Source organism: Perkinsus marinus (assembly GCF_000006405.1).
Source record: "Perkinsus marinus ATCC 50983 genomic scaffold scf_1104296972926, whole genome shotgun sequence".
NCBI classification, from domain to species: domain Eukaryota; phylum Perkinsozoa; order Perkinsida; family Perkinsidae; genus Perkinsus; species Perkinsus marinus.
Genome location: NW_003201605.1, coordinates 49,157 through 67,543, shown reverse-complemented (window position 1 = coordinate 67,543; position 18,387 = coordinate 49,157). Strand labels below are relative to the sequence as shown.

Here is an 18,387-nt window from a genome sequence, read left to right as displayed (position 1 = left end):
GAGGCCTCCTGGCCGTTCTTCCTGGCAATAGAGCCCCACCCAACGCCAACGTGGGGAGCATGCCCCTTCCCAGCGTGAAGTCGTACTTAACCGGCTCCCGGAACGAGTAGGTTCGTCCACCGGTATCTTCAACAGCTTCGCCACTCTCTACTGCAACTTGTACCTCTTCACTGTCCTCTTCCACGATGTCAACTATCACCTCTTCCTCCTCTTCTTGCTCCTGTTCATCGTCCACCTCAACCGGGGTTTCCTCAATGACTTCCTCACTTTCCTCAGAGGCCTCCACTTCCTCACCATTCCTTTCCTTTTCCAATTGCTCCGCTATTTCTATCAACAACTTGGCGTCCTCACTCAACTCGTACTCCCCCTCCTCCTCCTCACTCGATGACTCCTCCTCCTCTTCCGGCTCTACCACCGGCCCAACGCCCCTCTCCTCAATCAGCCTCCTCGCCTCGACCACTCTGGAGTCCTTCTCATAGTCATCATCAACCTCTTGGCCCACCGTTGTAGCCTCAGCAACAACTTCCACCACAGCTTCTACTTCCCCCTCACTCTCTTCTTCCTCACTGTCATCATCATCATCATCGACCAAAGCCGCCGCCGCTGCCTTCTCTCTCACCTCCTCAGCAAGAGCCCTCCTGGCCGCCCTCCTAGCCCCACTCTTCGCAGCATCATACGAATCCCTCCAAGCGGACCAATACCAGCACACTACCGCACGCCACAGAACTTCCCCCATCCTTCGTATCGCCCGATCCTTCCTCCTTTTCCTCTCCCTCTCCCTCACCTCCCCACCCTTCACCTGCTCGATGTACCTCCTCAAGTGCCTCAGCGGCACCTTTCCCGCCCTCTGCATCAGCACATATGCCGTCTCATTTTGCGTCAATTTTCCACCAGTGTTGACCTCTGGCAAGTAAATTCCCCCAACCGTCCTCTCTCTCTGTCTATGAGTCGTTCTCCTGACAACTGTCTTTCGAGCGACTTTACGATTTTTCGATTTTTCCATCAGTTTTTCCACCCTCCTAACTATAGACGCATCATGCACCTGTTGCCTCCGCCTCTCTATTTCAAACAAGCCCTTAGCTTTCTCTCTATCTTTCCTCAATCCAGGCACACATGTACCACAGATCTGAGCGTCAAATCCCTCCAAGCCGACGCTAATATTAATTCCTAGATACATATATGTTACTGCTCCTACCCACTCTTTGCGATTGCACGCAAACTTTCCACCCGCTTCCCCCGGATAGATTAACACACAGATCTCTACAACTTTCTTCACATCAACTACGAGTCAAGACCACCAAGCAAAAACATACTACATATAATATTCCATTCAAGTTCACTTAGCGGAAGACTCGAAGGCATTTCCAACGTAAATCTACTCCATGCTAGAGTCCCCCCCTCCCCGTCCCTCTCACTTTCATCCTTCTAGTAGGTTCTCCCCCGAACTGAGCCAGTACCACCTCGACCTCAGCCACAGCCGTTGTGAAGCTAGTCGGACGATACTCCACACGGAGCTCCGCTGGCACCTCCGGGGCTATCCTAGTCCTAAGCTCTCCTCTTCTTACATTCCAACACGCTCATGAGGAACCCACCTGTCTACCACTACTGCTATGTCCGGATGCCGACGCAAGTGCAAAACCTCAAATTCGAACTCCAAAGGCACATCACAGCGCAATACAAAGCGCCTCTCGACCACCCCCCCTACAGGGACCTTCCCTAACCATCATAATAGCATCACCGCGAGGTCATCCACACGTCATCACCGAAGTCAACTATCGGGGGCAGCGTTTTCTCCACGAGCTTGTTGCCACTAGCATAGACATGTACAGGGACTTGCAACCCATACCTCTCTGAATCGTCAGTCGGACCACATATGATCTGATGACAATTCCAACACGTCCCAATGAGCAACCACCATTACCTCAATACTCTCAAAGCTGTACTTATAGTCCTCAGGAGTGACCACCACATCGATGTCTTGAGCCATGCCCGGTGCCAAGAGCCCCACCTTGATGAACTCTAGCTGGATGCAGGAGGAGCTCGACAGCGATACTATGGTCAGTCTGAGGACCATAGTCAAGGAGTAGAAGGAAGGACAGGCCCTCTGATACCTCATACTGCGGCTGCCAGTGTTGACTATACGCAACCTCTCCTTGTATCGGGTACGAGGTCTGACCCCCGAGAAGTGCAGGGCGGCCGGTCGAGCCTCGATCCGGCAACCTGTGGTCGCCTCACCTGACATGAGGGCACCTCCCTTTACAACAGATCTGGCGAGAACCACCAGCGAAATGCGTCAGCTCAAACTTGGGCTGAACTTTTCCTCTAACCTCGAGATCTCCTTGACTAACAGATAGTAAAGAACAATTCGAAAAGGCTTCGATCAGCCTCCCGTACTCAGCGCGTATGCTTCCAACAGATACTTCACTTGCCGTCATCCTTCCGTTACTCGACATGAACTTGAGCAACCCCAGGGAAAGACCAGAGCATTGAGCCAACACAACAGTTACTATATGATAGCAGAACTTATTTCTCGAGGGAGAGGAACTATAAATAGTAACGGTGAAGCTACAAGATAGCGACAACACCGGCAGCAGTAGACTGATGATGTTGCCGACTTTAGTGATATCAACAGAGAAAGGAAATGAACAGTAAGCTATGAGAAACCTCCCAGGGTGCTCACACATGTTCACAGTGACTTACGCACGTACTCTGATTCCATCCAGTTCATCACTGCTGTTATTCTGTTTAGCAGGAGCAGTAGAGGTGGAAGAGGATACAGTGACCGCTAGAGGCACCATCCTTCTAACGTAATCATACACCTCTTCCCAGTTCGTGGCCACCACTGCTTCTTTAGGAATGGGTGACTCTGGATCATGACTCCAACCGTACCTACAACAACACCACCTTACAGCGACATCAACATCAACAACAACAACAACAACAACAACAACATCATCATCATCAGCAACATCATCACCCCCGCCTCTTACTCATGATTGTAGTCGAATAGGATTCCACCGAAGCCGTGACTAACAGCGTCATTGATATACGTTGGGTTATCATCGATCAGTAAGCTAGCACCAATATCCTATCAATATAAATCAACATAACCAAACAGGCCAACCAACTTACTTTGCACATGTCTGCCTTGGAGATCTGCTTGCCAGACAGGCCGAAGTGATTACCTAGATGGACCCTGCTGGAGGGGATACCAAAGTTCTTGAAAATCCAGTCGTAAGTGTCTTGTCGAATTTGCTAAGAAAAGCGACGTTGATGGTGTCAGTGGTGAAACCACGACTCACATCTTGCCGGGAAGTAACTATATGAACATCAGCGAATTTTCCGATTTTCCTTATGTACTCCTGAGCACCGGGAACGAGAGGAATGCCGGCCTTGAACTCAGGAGACTCGTGAAAGAGGTAGCACTTCTCCATAGCCTCCTTCGCTGTACCTGACAGCCACGGCAGACCTTCACTCGACCGAGTCACCAACTGGTCGTTCGAGCGCACGACTTTCCACGGAGAAATCACTACTACGGACCCAGAACTAACGATAGTCGAATAAGCCATCTTTATGGTATGTAAATACGAGTAGTAGTACCTCCCTGAACTTCCCAGAAACGATACGTGAAGAAGTCGGAGACCTTCAAGTGTGTGCCATAAACTCTATTGTGCCACTTTGAGTAAGTGGCCAGGTATTGGCCAAGGACCTCATCAAGGTCGCAGGCTACTACAGGCCGCTGACTAGCAGTAACAGCAGAGTTGGAGTTACGTAAAGTACTACCTCCTGCCATAGGTGAAATAGGAGTGAAATGAAATATCTTTCTAGAGATATGATGTTTGATGGTGTTACGTGCTCTAACGATTGTAAATCTGTGTGAAAAATTCCGCTTTCTCCGTATAATCGTTCGTGCTAAGATTTACACACCCAATCGTCGCAATATTTGTAACTGCTACGGGCTCCGTGGTATTAACGTCGATATTATGAGTCGACTTTCCCCACTTAACAACGGCAGGAAGACTTGTTATCACTATGTAAACAACTGTGTTAACCGTGGAACGAGTTGCAGACAACCTTTAAAAGTAGAGATTTTTGTACCGGACGAGGTCCACATTAACAGCTCATGATATGTTTGAACCTGGGTCGCCTCCGCGATGCCTGGGGAGCTCTACCGTCAGCGAAAACTCTCCTTCTCAAAATCAACTGGAGAAGCTTACGAGTGTACCGCGCGGCAAACAGAGGATTATGGGCTTGCCTGGCGATCTGTGAAAGGACTGTGATGATCACCTTGAACTAAGCCGAACCGGAAGATCACCTTATTAGGTTAGAGCTACTCTTCCCAGCGATGATAGTATCTCTGATCGACTCCAGGCACAGCTGTGGGTCCGCAGTTGAAAACTCCTGCTGAAAACACTGCATTCGTGGAGGACTTATCAGACGAAGTGAAATAGGAAAGTTCGTAAAGTACTATCACTTACTACATCGCGTACTCGATCGCTGCTATAAGAAAAGACCGCTGGGAAAGGTTTACTTCAATTCCAGGGAAGAGAGATCGAGACGTTGCCCATCAGCCTAGTGAACCTGGGCAACTCCTGTTACATGAATGCCACCATACAGGCCCTCCACTTAGGCAGGCTCTATTGAAGTAGTACTACTCAGTCTTCCCGAGACTCCTAATCACTGTGATGTCACCTACGACAGCGGGTCACATAGTGAGGGTAGCGGTCAGGAGAGGGGCCTGAGCGCCTTGGTCCACCAGACCTTCAAGAACCTCGGCACTAAGGCCAATAATGCCTTCGAGCCTGCCAGCTTATTCGGGTTATGTTTCCGGAGACATTCGATAAGACAACTCAGGGAGGTACACATCCGGGCCTACATTGTATCTTGGCTGCCGTGAAAGATATCAATCAATTCACAATGCTGCTCAGGCGTTATTAAACACCTCAATTAGAGGAATCACATGCGAGGAAAAGAAAGGGATTATCGATCGATTTCAATTATGGAGAGTAAATACCTACGGGCAACTACAGGTGTGTGTCGATAATATCTCATGAGCGGCGACCAGCTGAGGGTGGACACTATGGGTCGGGCTATGGCATTGGTCAGGACTATGTCCTTTGGGTTCAAGGAAGCTGATGGGGATGTATTTAAAGAGGACCAATGGGTTCGGTTCAATGATGGTAAGGTCACTCAGCATGACTAGAGGTCGCAATATCCTCTACTGTGGGGAGACACCGCATCAGTGTGTATCTAGTGGACGAGTTGGTGGGGGGTCGGGCCGATACTCAAATAGCGTACATTGTGATCTACAAGAAGGATAAGGTGCCGGATGGGTCCATAGAAGAGATCGTCGATGAGGAGATGGAGATGGAATCCAATCCCGAGAAGAAGACGGCCAAAAAGTGAACAGCTGTGTGATACCAATATACTAGGTTTTTCCCTTGCACTATATATGCTCTTGTGTTAAACTGGTTAGTCCACTATGCAGTCTGCGTAGCACACACGGTTATTGAGTTGCTTATTATCGAACTCGACCAGCAATGAGAACTTCTATACTCAGAATCCTCAGAGAACTGCAACCAGTTGCCTCGGCTCGGTAACACTACCTTCTTAGTAACAACACTTTTGGCAACAACAAGAATGGAAGACATTGTACATTGCCGGGTATTGAGGCCGGATATGATGGAACTGTAGACGACATCAATCGAGCCACTTACAGACATCCCATCACATTGTGAGTCTGGCGAACTCCATGGAGAGCGGTTTCGGGTCGAGCCTGCCTACCACGAACAATCTTGAATGCTAGTATGGGGATCTCACATGAACAGCACAGGCACATGCGCACTTGATACTGTGTAGCTCAGAAAGGACTATCTCGAGGGCAGCAGCCGCCCTACAGTATGTCTGAGCAGTTGAGTTCTCAAGCCGCGGCGGATCAAAACAGTGCCCCCTGCGGATAGTTTCGGCTCTCATTTAGCTACTGGCATCGCTAATACTCAACGAACTCAACGACACTCGCAATGGACATGACATCTATTGACATCGTCATCATCACAACGGTCTATCATAACTTCCGGAAAGAATTCCCCGAAAAAAGCCTAAAGCGTTTCTTCTTCATCTTCTTCGTTTCCTCTTTCACAAGCTCATCATCAGTCTCGGAACGGGCCTCGGCAAGGGAAGTATGCAATGGTTCGACTCTGCTGCACAACATCGCTATGAAACCTTGATTCGCATTCTTTCCCCCGACATTCATTTCCGACATCGCCATGGCTTCCACTGATATTTTGCACATCTCCGACAACGAAGGTTCACGATCCTGGCTGGCAGTCGTTCGGGCCGCTGACTCAACCTTGGGTATCCATTCCTCAACAGCTACCGTGGCTTCGGCAGCGCTGGAATAAAGCGTATATGCTAGAGATGAGTACTGTGCATGGACTTACTCCAGTGCGCTCCTGCCATCACAACTGAGGTAGATGATGCTAATGGACGGCCTAGTGTATTCCAATAGGGAGGGTGAGGCGGTCTTTGGAAGCCACTTGAACATCACTGTACGGCCATAAAGACCTTCAACAGAGCACGCAGCGCCACTTCCCATAGTCACCTAGTGAGGGACAGTAGCACATAATGCACGACACAGGAAGGGACTGGAGTTACTTCAAGAGACGAGGCGTTCATGACAGTTAGACAGCTTACGAGGACCGCTAGTGGAATCCTTTTGAATGCAGCAGTGCCGGTAGGGGTGGAATTGGCCATTGATTACCGAGTGAATACACTGGTGAAACTCCTACTTATATACGAGGCGTTGTCTCAACCTCGAGGTTATTCCAATACGAAGACCTCCTTATCTCCTTGATCCTGAAATCATTCTCGTCGTTAACACGGATATTTTCTCGTCCCTAGGGTCAATGCAGAACCGGAATGTCCGTGCTGCATGCGTATAATACTCGTAACCGCACGTTGTACAATGATCCGACCCAGCCACCATCGTTACGTTGAGATCTGGTTAGGTTGACGGAGATGGAAATGATGGTCGAGCGACTCTCAACCTCATCAAAGGGCGAGCGAAGCGGGTCATTCCACTGTGGCCCACAGCAGCAAATCAGCTCGGTCTCGAGTTCTCAGTTCAACTATCACCCTTAACGGTTGCTTCACCAAACATGACGATGGAGTGTATCGATAGCTGTGTTATAATAACACGTGGATGCGTATGCGTGCGGATACAAGCGCATATGACAGACCATGAGTCGTTCCGTTATTCTTCATCACCACTAAGCGATGATGGAATGCGTCAACAGAATATACTCTACTTAGTTGACAGTTCCACGTCAACGGCTTTCGATTCAAAACCCAATACATCCGCCTCGGCCAGCCTACGATTGCATTCTTAGCAGTTTTAGCCACAGTAAGAAGCAAACGCAGCAAGCCATCTACTACAGCTGTCGTTGATAATCTATACGATGATGACTCCCACTCATACCGGAACACGTGGCCTGCCTCTATTGATAATACAAATTAAAACGACAACCTTTCAACATGATAGACCGTAGGGCTAGCACGGGTGACAATAAAGCTAGTGCTTATTCATCTCAGCACTCGGGTTGTCATCTACACAAATTTCTACACAGTTGACTATTGATAGAATCCCTATTGGATTCAACGGCACTCAAATCCTTGGCCATGATTTTCACACCGTATCGGTACTTAGCGACTTCTGTTGTAGACTTTTCCGGAGACACCTGCGCACAATCCTTCATACTTGGTCTGACCTTTAGCTAGAGCTACTTAGTCTTGCTATATACTGCTGTATTTACCTACTGAAAAACGATAGTGTTGTGTTTATCATGGCTCCTAAGACCAAGGCCAATCACTGTGTCGCCTTCGTATAGAGATCGTTCACCCCTCCACCGGTTCATGGGGTATATGTACTTACTCAGCTTCTCAGGCAAGCTTACTGCATTGATGGAATGAACAAGGCGAATTCACAGACTGCATCTCAAATTCGAACTTCTTGTCAAGATAAACCTCAACTCAATGCCGTTTTCGAGAGCACTTCTGGACCAGTCGAGCTCCCTCATGAATAGTCATACAGTAGAGCAATCCTAGTATCCGACACTTCCTGAACATCTCATAATGAGTAGCCACAGTGGGTCGAAGTCGAGACAAGGATGATGAACCGGAAACAACGATAGCAGGAAGTACCTACTCCGGTGGCCAGCTGGAGTAGTGCTGAAGCCACTCAATAAAGGAAATGAGAGATGACCTCGCCTCTATTTGGACTTCCCATTAGTCAATCTCAAACACAAAGGCGACTAGACATTGAACATCTCAATGTGGTTCATCATGGTACGACTTGTGAGGAGGTTCAATATGCTCCCTCACTATTGCAGCAATGCTCCTGTGAGTGGCACAAAGTCGTAGTAGACGACGCACTCTCCCCCAGTGATACCACAATCCTGCACCACAACGACAACGCCAGATCCATGTCATCACGCAGTAGCCGCCCTCACCTCAAGCGTCTCATCTGGCCGGATTATTTCCTCGGGATGGAACCTGTAGAAAGGGAGAGAGGGAGTGATTAATACCACAAAACTGAACCCGGGTGGGTTAGAATAGTGCGAGCCACTCTGTGATCCTAAGCAATGCCTCCAGTTCGTTTCCAGAAGTATCAATATGATAACAATGTGAATTGGCTGACGACATAGCAGACGCCCTTCTCCAACCAACACTAGTGCTCTCAACATTCAGGAGAACATTCCTATGATTTTGTATAATGGTGTGATCCATAGTGTATACCGGAGTGTACTGTAAAGTCTCCCACACCACATAAGGAAGGATGATCCCCGAGAGTAAGCTCACCTGTTGACACACACCGACACTTCTCGTATACTGCCCCCGTGCCTTTTGACTATCAAGTCCGTTATGTATGATATTTTGGTAGTCTACCATAGCATGGCAATACGGGAAGTATATAGAGGTAGTGTACCTCCTTACCGGAGGTAGTGCTTTGGTGAACTCTAAGAGGGTGCACACCGGCGCGGCAAGCTTGATGGTCGCTTGGACAACCCGGGAGTCTAGGCGGGCAGGTTTGAACTCAGGATGGGAAAATCTGAGGTAATGCCGATTACAGAATTGACTCTCATAATGCGCTTTTTGCGGGAACAGAATTATACACGTTTGACTTGGTAGATTATACGAGTCACTGGTGAAACGTTCATCATCATCATCAACAACCTCAACCAGTCGAACAAATGAACAGAATGCGATAGACAAACTAGCTCATTGAACAATTATAGAATCCATTCTATTATACTTCTCTGGGCGGGAAATCGAGTCTCTAAAGGTTCTATCTCGTACTATGAGGTCTCACTTGGGAGGTTCTATCACAGGAGGTGCTTTCGCGGCCTTGCCCTTCTTGCCCTTACCAGCTGCCTTCTTGCCCATGAGGGAAGGTTAAGTCAACTGATGATAAGTTTTGATAATATGATGCTCTTGTGATTGACTAATGTACAAAATTTACGATGTAAAAATGTGTCTATTTCACATCTTGCTACGAATGGAGATCGATTAAACTATAGCTTGTTCAGAAAGGAGCGGTAGAGACCGCTGTGGCTCGAGGAGCATCCCGCAAGATGATCCCCAGAATGTTCAACTGAGGTTATGATCGCTGTTAGGTCTAGGAGGCAAGTTGAAATTTGATCGTTCGATCAAAAATTTGAAAATGAGCTGAATTTCGCGCGCGCCCGATGAGTGATGCAATTCCGCATTTGTGGTGCGTGTATGGTGTCGCGACCTTTCTCTCTTTCAAGGCAAGATTAGAGCCACGAGACGGCTTCTTTGAAGAGAGCCTTCGCGAACGCATCTCGAATAAGATGCGGAATGTGGTAAGTCTTCCCAGTGCGGAACTAACTGAGGTAAGTTTTCGAGCCATTGTTCATGAGGGTGAACTTCAGTGACAGAAAAGGGACATATACCGGATTCCGATCATTCTATCTATATTTGCAAACTTCCGAAATTTGTGCTTGCTCACATCAGCGAGAAGGTTCATAGCATCAGCGTAGTGGTAACTCCCATACCCTCCTTCCTCCATGGTTACGTGGACAATTTTAGGCTCCGCAACAACCGGTGAATTTGAATAGTTGAAAAATAGTCGCAAAATGCACTATGTGAAGGTAAGGTCGACATTTCTGGTACCGACATGCGGGAGAAGGCTGCAGGCCATTTGAGCAAACACCAGATTGTTGGGGCTCCGGCGTTACCGTCAGTCAACTTGAGTTACTGATCGTGGCTGATAAGCGCTCATAACATGGCACAAGGAGCTGGTGAATCGACCAGGCCTTGGGGAGAAGATGCGCCCACTACGTTGAAAGCCGCTCTTTATAACGTCTCTTCGTCCATCCCCACTGTCGCCTCAAGGCGACTGTTCGTACCAACTCCGTGATGCACATCTTAGCGGTTCGCCTTGCTCGCCAGGCAGTAAAGAGGCTGTTGATGGCGAATCGCCGTTGGCGATACCATTTTCTTGATAGTGTGCATGAGCACCTTGATGAGCATGTCACCGGTACGAGTCTCGTAGGCTTCCTTAGCCTGGGACGAGCTCTTCTCTTATGTTCTCGGCTACTACTCGTCATCTCTTTACTTTACGCCTCTGCCATGACCCTATTGGTAGCCCCGTTGAGAGTTGATGATACCATGTTCAAGCACTGATCACCGAAGCTTGGCGGGAAGATTAATTTTTGGTATCATCATGTCCTCCGCCTTTCCACCGAGCTACGATGTTTTCAAATGACCATCAGTCTTGTGTCAAGTTCGGGTGCTTGTGGATCGGAGTGACGACGGATTACGTAACGGATTTGTATCATGTTTCACGGCTGGTGTAGATTGCTAGTGACATTACACAGAGGCTATTATCAATTGACATCAGGGTAAGGAGGAAGCGAAACAGTAAACTCACAGTGTAACAAGTCTATGGCCAATCCCCGAGCCTTCTCATCACCAACAACTCCGCGGTCGAATGAAGTCGAGCTGGTTGTGATCTCTCGATCTAGCAGCAGCAGCATTGAAACCAGTCAGCCCAGGACGATAGTTGGTCCCACGTCCCTCCTCGGCAGTGGCCTCTGTGTCCTGTCTGCTTTGTTCTTCTCCCTCATGCAAGTCTGTGCTCACTTAGCGAGTGATACGTTCTCCAGTGCCCAGCTCATGCTCGGACGATCTCTCATACAACTACTGGTCTGCCTGATAGCTTGTTACTATGCAGGAGTTAACCCAGTCGGTCCACATGGCATCCGTCTGGTGTGTCTTTTCAGAGGCTTTCTCGGCGCGATGTCCAACTTCCTTCTCTACTACGCGATCGGAAGCATGCCGGTAGCCGATGCCAATGCCCTATTCTTCACAAACCCCCTCTTCACGATGCTCTATGCAGTTTGTTTGTTACGAGAACCCTCGACTAAAGTGGAGGTGTGCTCCCTCTTCCTTGGCTTCACTGGTGTGATTTTCGTCGCCAGGCCGAGTTTCCTCTTCGGCTCAGCAGCAGCTCCGCAGGACGGCGGGAAAGATACCACCGTCTCGGCTATCCTCGCCTCTCTTCTCGGTGCTTTGATCGGCGGTTTTGTCCCTATTGTCGTTCGCTACGTCGGAGGTGCTGTTCACTATTACGTGATGGTCTTCTATTGGGGTGTCGCTGGCACTGTCATGAGCACCATCGTGGCCTTGTCTATCCCGAATTCCTTCCAGCTACCTCCATTCACATCCAACACAAGAGCATATCAACTCGGTATTATCGCTGGCATCTTTGGAGTTGGCACACAGTTTGCCTTCAACAGGGCCATGCAAATTGAGAAGCCCCAAAACTGCGCCATGCTCCGACAGCTGGACGTCGCCTTGTCCTTCGTGTGGCAACGGATAGCAACCTCGTCCCCTGTGCATCCACTCAGTGTCGGAGGTGCCGTGATGATTGTTAGTTCGACGTGTTTGTTACTACTGGAGAAGATCCTGGGTTGGAAGGAAACACGGCAGCCTCGTGAAGTGGTGAATGTTCCGATCACGGCCAGTAGAGATGGAGCTGTCCCCCAGATTATCGGGAAAGAGTGATTGCATCGGATCAACGTCCATATATGATTATTTTGAGAATCACTGAAGTATTTTCCAATGCGGTACTCGTCACCCTAAGAGAGTTTTTGTTGGCGGACTGAACCGAATAGAATAGCTGTTGTGTTGAGGGAAGTGGAGTCAGATGGGATAGATAGAGTTCTGAAGTATGCGCAGTAGTTGTTGGAGGATTCTTGTGGAGACAGATCGGCTACGTGAGAGCCTACCACACAGCCCTAACCATCAAAGGTAGGTGAGAAGAAGTGTAACCTCATTCATCTCCCCAATAGTGGAGACCTCCGAGAAGGGAACGGCAAGTCGCAATAACATTTACCCCCGACTTGACGAACACAATAGTTGACAAAAGAAATGATACAAAATAGTTTTACGTTCACAGAATGTCTCCCAAACCTCCTGTGGGCTTCTCGTCCATAGTAGGACGCTTCGAGTGCTCGGCCCGTCTAGCTTCAGTGGAGTAGCCGCCCACTAGCCGATCCAATTCTGACATCACCGGTAGCCGCTGAGGTCTCCCTGGGACATTCCGAGAGATCGCAATAGCCATTAAGACGGCCACAACTAGGCTGAGCATTGACCAGAAGATGCGCACGCTGTATAGTGAGACTTGAAGGCTCGGATGCAAGATATTCAAACACCTTGTTGAGCTCCCTTGACATGGTACAACGTAACGCGGGTAGCCCGCCAATGCTGGCCGGAAGAGTCGCTCCGGCCACGAGTGGTTGGTAGAGCCCAACATGGGAGTTACAAATGTGACGTAGGCTACACCGCAGAGGAAGGCTGTTGAGTGCGCAAGTGAGCCGAAGTCCAGGAAAGACTTTCGAGGCTCCGAAGTGACTAAATCCATGCATAGTTGCAGTGCTGCGATGAACAGCCTGACGGAAACAAAGGAAGGGTCGGGCGGCAGTGTTACACCGGCACCAGCAAGCAATACATAGATAGTAATGATAGCACCATCAACAGCATAGCATACGGTCGATAGACCTCCAAATACGATGGTCCAATTGTCCCTTAGTCGGCCACACGACCCGACCAACACTGATGTGCCTGTTGCTAAGACCACGAGCACTGCGAGATGCTTCGACCCGATGCCACAGAGGGGGTAGCAGAAGCCAGCGGAAATGGGAGCGGCGCCACAGCGCAGGTTAGCCCCACCAGGAAGATCGATGTTGGGAGTGGACTCCAAGTCCAAGCTAAAAAGCAGATGAATAGTCGATACCATAAGGCTGGCGAAGTTGGGATGAACCAGGGGATATGTGAAGACCCGCCACACTTGGAAGCGACCGAAGAGCGGCGCTGGTTCAAAGGTTAACTCATCTGATAGGAAAACTGTCAGTCTCATTCAAGGGCCTGATGGAGACTTACCCTTAACAGCTGCTACTCTTGGCTTGACGATTCGCATCAACCACTGGAGGAAATATGATCCTAGGGCGAGGCCAAGGAGGGAGGCCATAACTGGGCACGCCTTGACAGTGGCGCTGATGGAGGCCATGGGCCACACTATCGGTAGGATGAGCAGACTTGGCACGCTCTTCACCGTCTCGCCCACGCTCCACATCAACCTTGGTCCTCCGAGGGCCAAAGTCAGTGCCACTAGCAGTACTCTAGGGCGAAGCCGACTACGGCGGGGCATAGGGAAATGTTGACTCCTAGCGATCGGAAAAGTCACATTCGCGAGCGTCAATTTGGTGGTGGCGGTCAACTATGGAAAATCGTTTCGTGGATAAATGCATCAATTCCGGGTTGCAATTTTAACTAAGTTCGATGACGCCTCTTCTCAGGCTAACGGAAGCAATAGGTACGGGCAAGATGGAACACTGCAGACGGCAAGCTTTCCACAGAGCATGACTTCACGCAGCGAGGAGCTCTTCCATCCGCATACATTATTGCGCACTTTCAAGAGCTCTTCATTTGTGTGGTGGAGACTACAACCCGAAATTGATGTCCCTATCCGTGTGATTAATTTCCTCATTCGACCGCCACCGTCTGCGAAGGTGATTTCAGTTGTTCGCTGGAACGGTGGCCCCAACCGCAAAATCGATGGCCGAAAGGTATGGAACACAATACCACCATCACGAGCAGTGCACAGTTAGTAACAGAAACTCAGCCCCGTAGTTGAAAGTCACTCAGACTCCAGAGATTCCTGAACAAACGTTTTAACATCCTTCCGAGCCTCTGCGGGGACCATGTGGCCCTTGGCGTGTTCGAATATAACTGGATCAGTGAACATCTTGGCAACTCTAAGGCTACGGTCTTCGGCGACCACCTGATCTGACTTGCCACAGATGAACATCGCCCGAACCTAACGAGATGCCAGTTAGTGGCGACGAGGCGACTGTTTATAACATCACCTTGGGCCACAGGGGACAAGCACGAATTTCTGCTTCCTGCTCACTATTATTCTGTGGGAAAAATGCGCCACAAAGGATGATGAACTTAACCTAGAATGACCGAGAGCAGATGATCAGCGATTCTAGATGATGACGATAGCTCACATTTTCGAATGCCTGAGGGTACCGAGCCATAGCAAGAAGGATGGCAGGCAACCCATGGAAAACCCAACAAGCCCTGTGTCTCTGGGGTCATGGCCTTCGCAATGCTCTCTACAAAAAACTCGCCCAAGTTTTCCTGGAGAAGAAACTGTAGGAAACCACACACGCCGCCTACAAACCTACCGGACTCTCCTTCTTAGGATCAATCCAAGTGTAAGTCTTCTCGCTGTCAGGGTCATGGCTGGCGAAAACGTCATCTGGAGGCACCTCGAAGGGCCCTTGGAGGAAGCTGAGATAGAGGGGGATGACAAGGAGCACTACTGACCTGCTGGTTATATCGTACTCGAAATGGACTAGTCTCTTGCACTGCCTCCGGATACCACCAGTCTTCTGACGGAAGCCCTCAGCGCTCTGAGCATGGCCATGAACGCAGAGAACACGATGGGCCAAGGTGGGATCACTTTCGCCAGAGGTCGAGCTGCTGGCTGTAGAAGCAGCTACCATAGTGATAATACGAGAGGAAACTGAGAATGGTCATTCATGCAATAACAATGACCGCTACCTTGCTCGGAAAATTTCTCGACATCCGTAGTGAGCAATCGTGTGTACAGTGTGCCAGTTGGCCGAGAGGGATTCCCTACTTCTCCTCCAACATTGTGAAGGGACAGGGCCAACACAAACCAGTGAGGCCCCCCCCTTGGCAGGAAGGGACAAAGACAACACAATTCAGGGAGGCATTTCACGTCGTAGCTCTCACGACTGAGAATTTCAGAGGCCTTGTGATATCTAATTAAGTTATGTTATGGTCAACCAGGATTTGAGGTGCCCTAGAATGCATTTTGAGGACCTCAAATTGAGATATTGCCTGAGTTTTAGGAGCAAATCTCGCCTATGTTGTAGCCCCTGTAAGACGTGTCTCGGTAGTTGAGTATGCGGAAATATGCACATGGCACATGGCCAAGTACACGTGGTGGTGACAAGACGAGAATTCTGAGTCATTTTTGGGAGATTCTCGTTGGTTTCTGTACCCTTCTATCCGAATTCTATACACCTTTTAAACATCTAGTTCGTTTTTGGAACCATCAATTCTGTCGGGACGCGCGAAGTTGGAGGTACGAATCCGAATTGGGAAGATCATATTCACAATTAGAACTTTCAACTTCGTCGTAGAACATTCGAGTTCGTCTGAAGTCGATAGGAAGTTCAAGTTCGTATGAATAAAAGTTTCAATTTCGACTTTTAAAACTTCGAATTCGTCAGAACTTTCAATTTCGTCGAGTACACCTTCAGACCTCCAATTTCGTCCCTTTAGGAAAATCGACTTCGTTGTCCAGAACTTCAATTTCGTTTACCGGGGCAATTGTGCCAGTACTCTCATGTTGGTTTCTGTACCCTTCTATCCAAATTCTACAGTAAAAGAGAGAATCCTTATGCTCAGGTGAGGAAAGCCAACATATATTCCAACACCGTGGTAGTTTGTTATCGTCACTGGCTCCTATACTCTTAATGTGCTCCCCAGAATGTGAAAGACCTGGTCTTCAAGATCACAAACATGAATCTCTTTGTTTAGATCGGCGTCGCCGTCTGCCTGTACAGCGAGATGGGCCATTTTCCCCTCTACTTTGGAAATCACTAGCCCATCTCGCTAGGAATCTCTGGGGGAACCTGATCATTATCACACCACAGATACTATAGGGGTCGAAAAGGGTCAACAATACAACAAATGAGAGATGTTCGACGACAACAGATGACTAAACAATCTCGGCAGCTGCGGCAGCCGGGCAATTTTCGCGATACCATCGGCCGGCCAAGTTGTGGTACATGACAGTGGTATTCCAAGCCGGCACTGATTGATAGGACCAGTCGAAAACCAGAGGGAAGTTCTTCGCTGGGTGCACCCCTAATCCCACTGGATAGTCACATTCATGGAGTAGCATCTCTGGCGGAGCAAAGGACGCCGCGTAAATCGTATGGTTCACGGTGGAACCATCCTGGTCGTGAGCTGGTGAGGGAATGAAAAAAGAAGTATTAAGAGCCCGCAGAGGCACACTGCGTTGATCTACCACTGCCCAGCCGGCTGGACTCTCCCCATGCTCGGGGATATACGCCTCTACCTGATACACAAGCACACGTGGATCCTTGAAAGAACCGACAGAGACGCCTCCTACCCAGTTGTGATTGCCACACGGAGCATCCTTATCTCCATTGGGACACTCGACATCGCCCTTATTCCAGTGAGGTGTCCCTGCAACTCTCGCTGGTACACCAACAGACCTCAGCGCCGCTACCAAGTACAAGGCCAGACCTGAGTCACGAGGACATCACCATTTACGAGTGTAGCTCCGGAGTCACCCGTGCAAGAGGAACTCTTCCTTTCGATCACATCGTAGAGGCTGTAGGGATCAGCCTCATTAGGAGGGGCGGCCACAAAGGTAATTGGCGGTTTGGTGAACTCCCAGGCTTTCTCGTTGAGTGTCATGACAGCGCAAGTGGCATCTAAGCACGGTTTCACTAGAGACTGCATGAAGCTGATGAACTCCGAGCCGTGGCCACTTGAACCATTGCAACCACGGAAGTCACTCGCTTCTTCCGATAGAGAGGCGAACGGCAATACGTCGTTGAGGAAGAGAGAATGGGCCACTTGCTGACCCCAGGGGAACCTCCTTCTTGTGAGCTGGGCTTGCCGTACTTGACACAATAGAAACTCTATCGAGATTTTCCCCTTGTCGATCGGACGCTGATACGATTGTAGGAAAACCACTGGATCTTCAGGGATCCGCGCGAAACTGCAGAGCAGTGACGAGAGATACAGTAGCCACCTCAGAGAGGCCATAGCGACCAAAGCGGTATCACTGTTGACTGTACGTCCCTTGCCCCTTTGATGCATAACCAAACAAGCATCTCTATGGTATGATATCAATCGCAAGCAAATATCAGAGGAAAACTATGATAAAATTAATTGCCGATGGAGACTGTAGACATAGCGATGACGTAGCCCGGCCGAAACTCAGGCGAGGCATGAGCCTGTCCAGAAGGAGGAGTTTAGACCCGTAGGTTGAGTCAACCTGGTTGACCAGCCGTGCGCAGGGAGTATTCGATAAGTACTATGGAGACAAGCTCTGGCAGGCAGTGCTTTGTGTCGAAGCTGCCGAACTTCAAAACGATACTTTGAGACGAACTCACCACTCAATAAGCCTGTTCGCTATATGATCGAACTGCTATAACGCAAGTACAATAAATGCGATTATTAGTGAAACTCGTGAGAAGCTGGCCCATCTAGCAGTGGGTGGCTAATCTTCTCAATAATATTCGGGACCATCGAAAAAGCTGCTCAACCCCTAGTAAGAACAGTCGATGTAAGAACGAAGTTGATACAAGACAGACGAGCAGCTGTTGTAAAAACCAGAGAAATGCCTATCTAGATGGTGAGAACTGGCCCTACCCTGTGACGACTTGGAATATGAGAAGCCACATGTTCATCTGATGCCAGTCGATTGTTGCTTGATTCGATAGTACATGCCCCAAGACATGAGGCCTGCTATTAGACAGCCACCAGATGCAGTAGAAAATGGGACGTTCACGTTCATGTCGTATAAAGGGCCGGCTAACGCTGTTGCTATCAGCCTTCCCACACCTTGAGAGAAGGTCATATACCCCATAAGCTCGCCGATCCTGGATTTGGGGGCCAGATCGGCGACAATATTAGGCCATCCCGAATAAAAGATCGCAATTGTTGTACTGAAGAGGATCCATTTGTCTACAAGATAGATCGCAATCGAGTTGAGTAAGAGCATAA

General features: G+C 49.1%; 9 protein-coding genes across 9 annotated transcripts in view; 2 read left to right on the top strand and 7 right to left on the bottom strand.

The window, feature by feature from the left end:
* The window catches only part of Pmar_PMAR018296 (hypothetical protein), a gene marked incomplete at both ends in the record, with an annotated part of 5,352 nt that extends 3,278 nt beyond the window's left edge, over positions 1 to 2,074 (bottom strand). The window contains 5 exons of the mRNA XM_002766416.1: positions 87 to 901; positions 1,416 to 1,539; positions 1,593 to 1,716; positions 1,764 to 1,878; positions 1,922 to 2,074. Of these exons, the coding sequence (XP_002766462.1) occupies positions 87 to 901; positions 1,416 to 1,539; positions 1,593 to 1,716; positions 1,764 to 1,878; positions 1,922 to 2,074 (1,331 nt within the window). The remainder of the gene's footprint in view (positions 1 to 86; positions 902 to 1,415; positions 1,540 to 1,592; positions 1,717 to 1,763; positions 1,879 to 1,921) is intronic.
* Positions 2,075 to 2,536: 462 nt separating this feature from the next.
* On the bottom strand, positions 2,537 to 3,830 carry Pmar_PMAR018295 (conserved hypothetical protein). Its single transcript, XM_002766415.1, has 5 exons — positions 3,601 to 3,830; positions 3,303 to 3,451; positions 3,133 to 3,255; positions 2,991 to 3,088; positions 2,537 to 2,889 (listed from the first exon to the last, which is right to left on the bottom strand). The coding sequence occupies exons 1-5, from the start codon at positions 3,791 to 3,793 to the stop codon at positions 2,697 to 2,699; spliced, it is 756 nt and encodes a 251-aa protein (XP_002766461.1). The 5' UTR covers positions 3,794 to 3,830; the 3' UTR covers positions 2,537 to 2,696.
* Positions 3,831 to 5,050: 1,220 nt separating this feature from the next.
* Positions 5,051 to 5,406, top strand: Pmar_PMAR018294 (hypothetical protein; the record flags this gene model as incomplete). The annotated part of the gene is made up of 2 exons (XM_002766414.1): positions 5,051 to 5,180; positions 5,255 to 5,406. 2 exons carry the CDS (start codon positions 5,051 to 5,053, stop codon positions 5,404 to 5,406), a joined length of 282 nt encoding a protein of 93 aa, XP_002766460.1.
* A 658-nt stretch (positions 5,407 to 6,064) lies between these two features.
* Pmar_PMAR018293 (hypothetical protein) lies at positions 6,065 to 6,392 on the bottom strand (the record flags this gene model as incomplete). Its single annotated transcript, XM_002766413.1, has 1 exon — positions 6,065 to 6,392. A coding segment is annotated over one exon (328 nt), but the record flags the coding sequence as incomplete, so codon positions are not given.
* Positions 6,393 to 11,145: 4,753 nt separating this feature from the next.
* Positions 11,146 to 12,087, top strand: Pmar_PMAR018292 (Transmembrane protein, putative; the record flags this gene model as incomplete). The annotated part of the gene is made up of 1 exon (XM_002766412.1): positions 11,146 to 12,087. One exon carries the CDS (start codon positions 11,146 to 11,148, stop codon positions 12,085 to 12,087), a length of 942 nt encoding a protein of 313 aa, XP_002766458.1.
* Positions 12,088 to 12,595: 508 nt separating this feature from the next.
* Pmar_PMAR018291 (hypothetical protein) lies at positions 12,596 to 12,758 on the bottom strand (the record flags this gene model as incomplete). The annotated part of the gene is made up of 1 exon (XM_002766411.1): positions 12,596 to 12,758. A coding segment is annotated over one exon (163 nt), but the record flags the coding sequence as incomplete, so codon positions are not given.
* Positions 12,759 to 14,221: 1,463 nt separating this feature from the next.
* Pmar_PMAR018290 (hypothetical protein) lies at positions 14,222 to 15,095 on the bottom strand (the record flags this gene model as incomplete). The annotated part of the gene is made up of 4 exons (XM_002766410.1): positions 14,222 to 14,401; positions 14,451 to 14,540; positions 14,775 to 14,880; positions 14,917 to 15,095. 4 exons carry the CDS (start codon positions 15,093 to 15,095, stop codon positions 14,222 to 14,224), a joined length of 555 nt encoding a protein of 184 aa, XP_002766456.1.
* A 1,247-nt stretch (positions 15,096 to 16,342) lies between these two features.
* On the bottom strand, positions 16,343 to 17,478 carry Pmar_PMAR018289 (hypothetical protein; the record flags this gene model as incomplete). Its single annotated transcript, XM_002766409.1, has 3 exons — positions 16,343 to 16,705; positions 16,760 to 16,896; positions 16,944 to 17,478. 3 exons carry the CDS (start codon positions 17,476 to 17,478, stop codon positions 16,343 to 16,345), a joined length of 1,035 nt encoding a protein of 344 aa, XP_002766455.1.
* A 589-nt stretch (positions 17,479 to 18,067) lies between these two features.
* Pmar_PMAR018288 (tetracycline-efflux transporter, putative) overlaps positions 18,068 to 18,387 on the bottom strand; it is a gene marked incomplete at both ends in the record, with an annotated part of 576 nt that continues 256 nt past the window's right edge. Inside the window, one exon of the mRNA XM_002766408.1 lies at positions 18,068 to 18,387. Within this exon, the coding sequence (XP_002766454.1) occupies positions 18,068 to 18,387 (320 nt within the window).

Bases quoted from the DNA above. Each gene is read 5' to 3' on its own strand.
- Pmar_PMAR018295 (XM_002766415.1), bottom strand. From the start codon at position 3,793: ATGGCAGGAGGTAGTACTTTACGTAACTCCAACTCTGCTGTTACTGCT. The intron at 3,089-3,132 runs GTAAGTTGGTTG...TTATATTGATAG, and splicing joins CCAAGGCAGACATGTGCAAA to GATATTGGTGCTAGCTTACT. The intron at 2,890-2,990 runs GTAAGAGGCGGG...GTGTTGTTGTAG, and splicing joins CTATTCGACTACAATCATGA to GTACGGTTGGAGTCATGATC.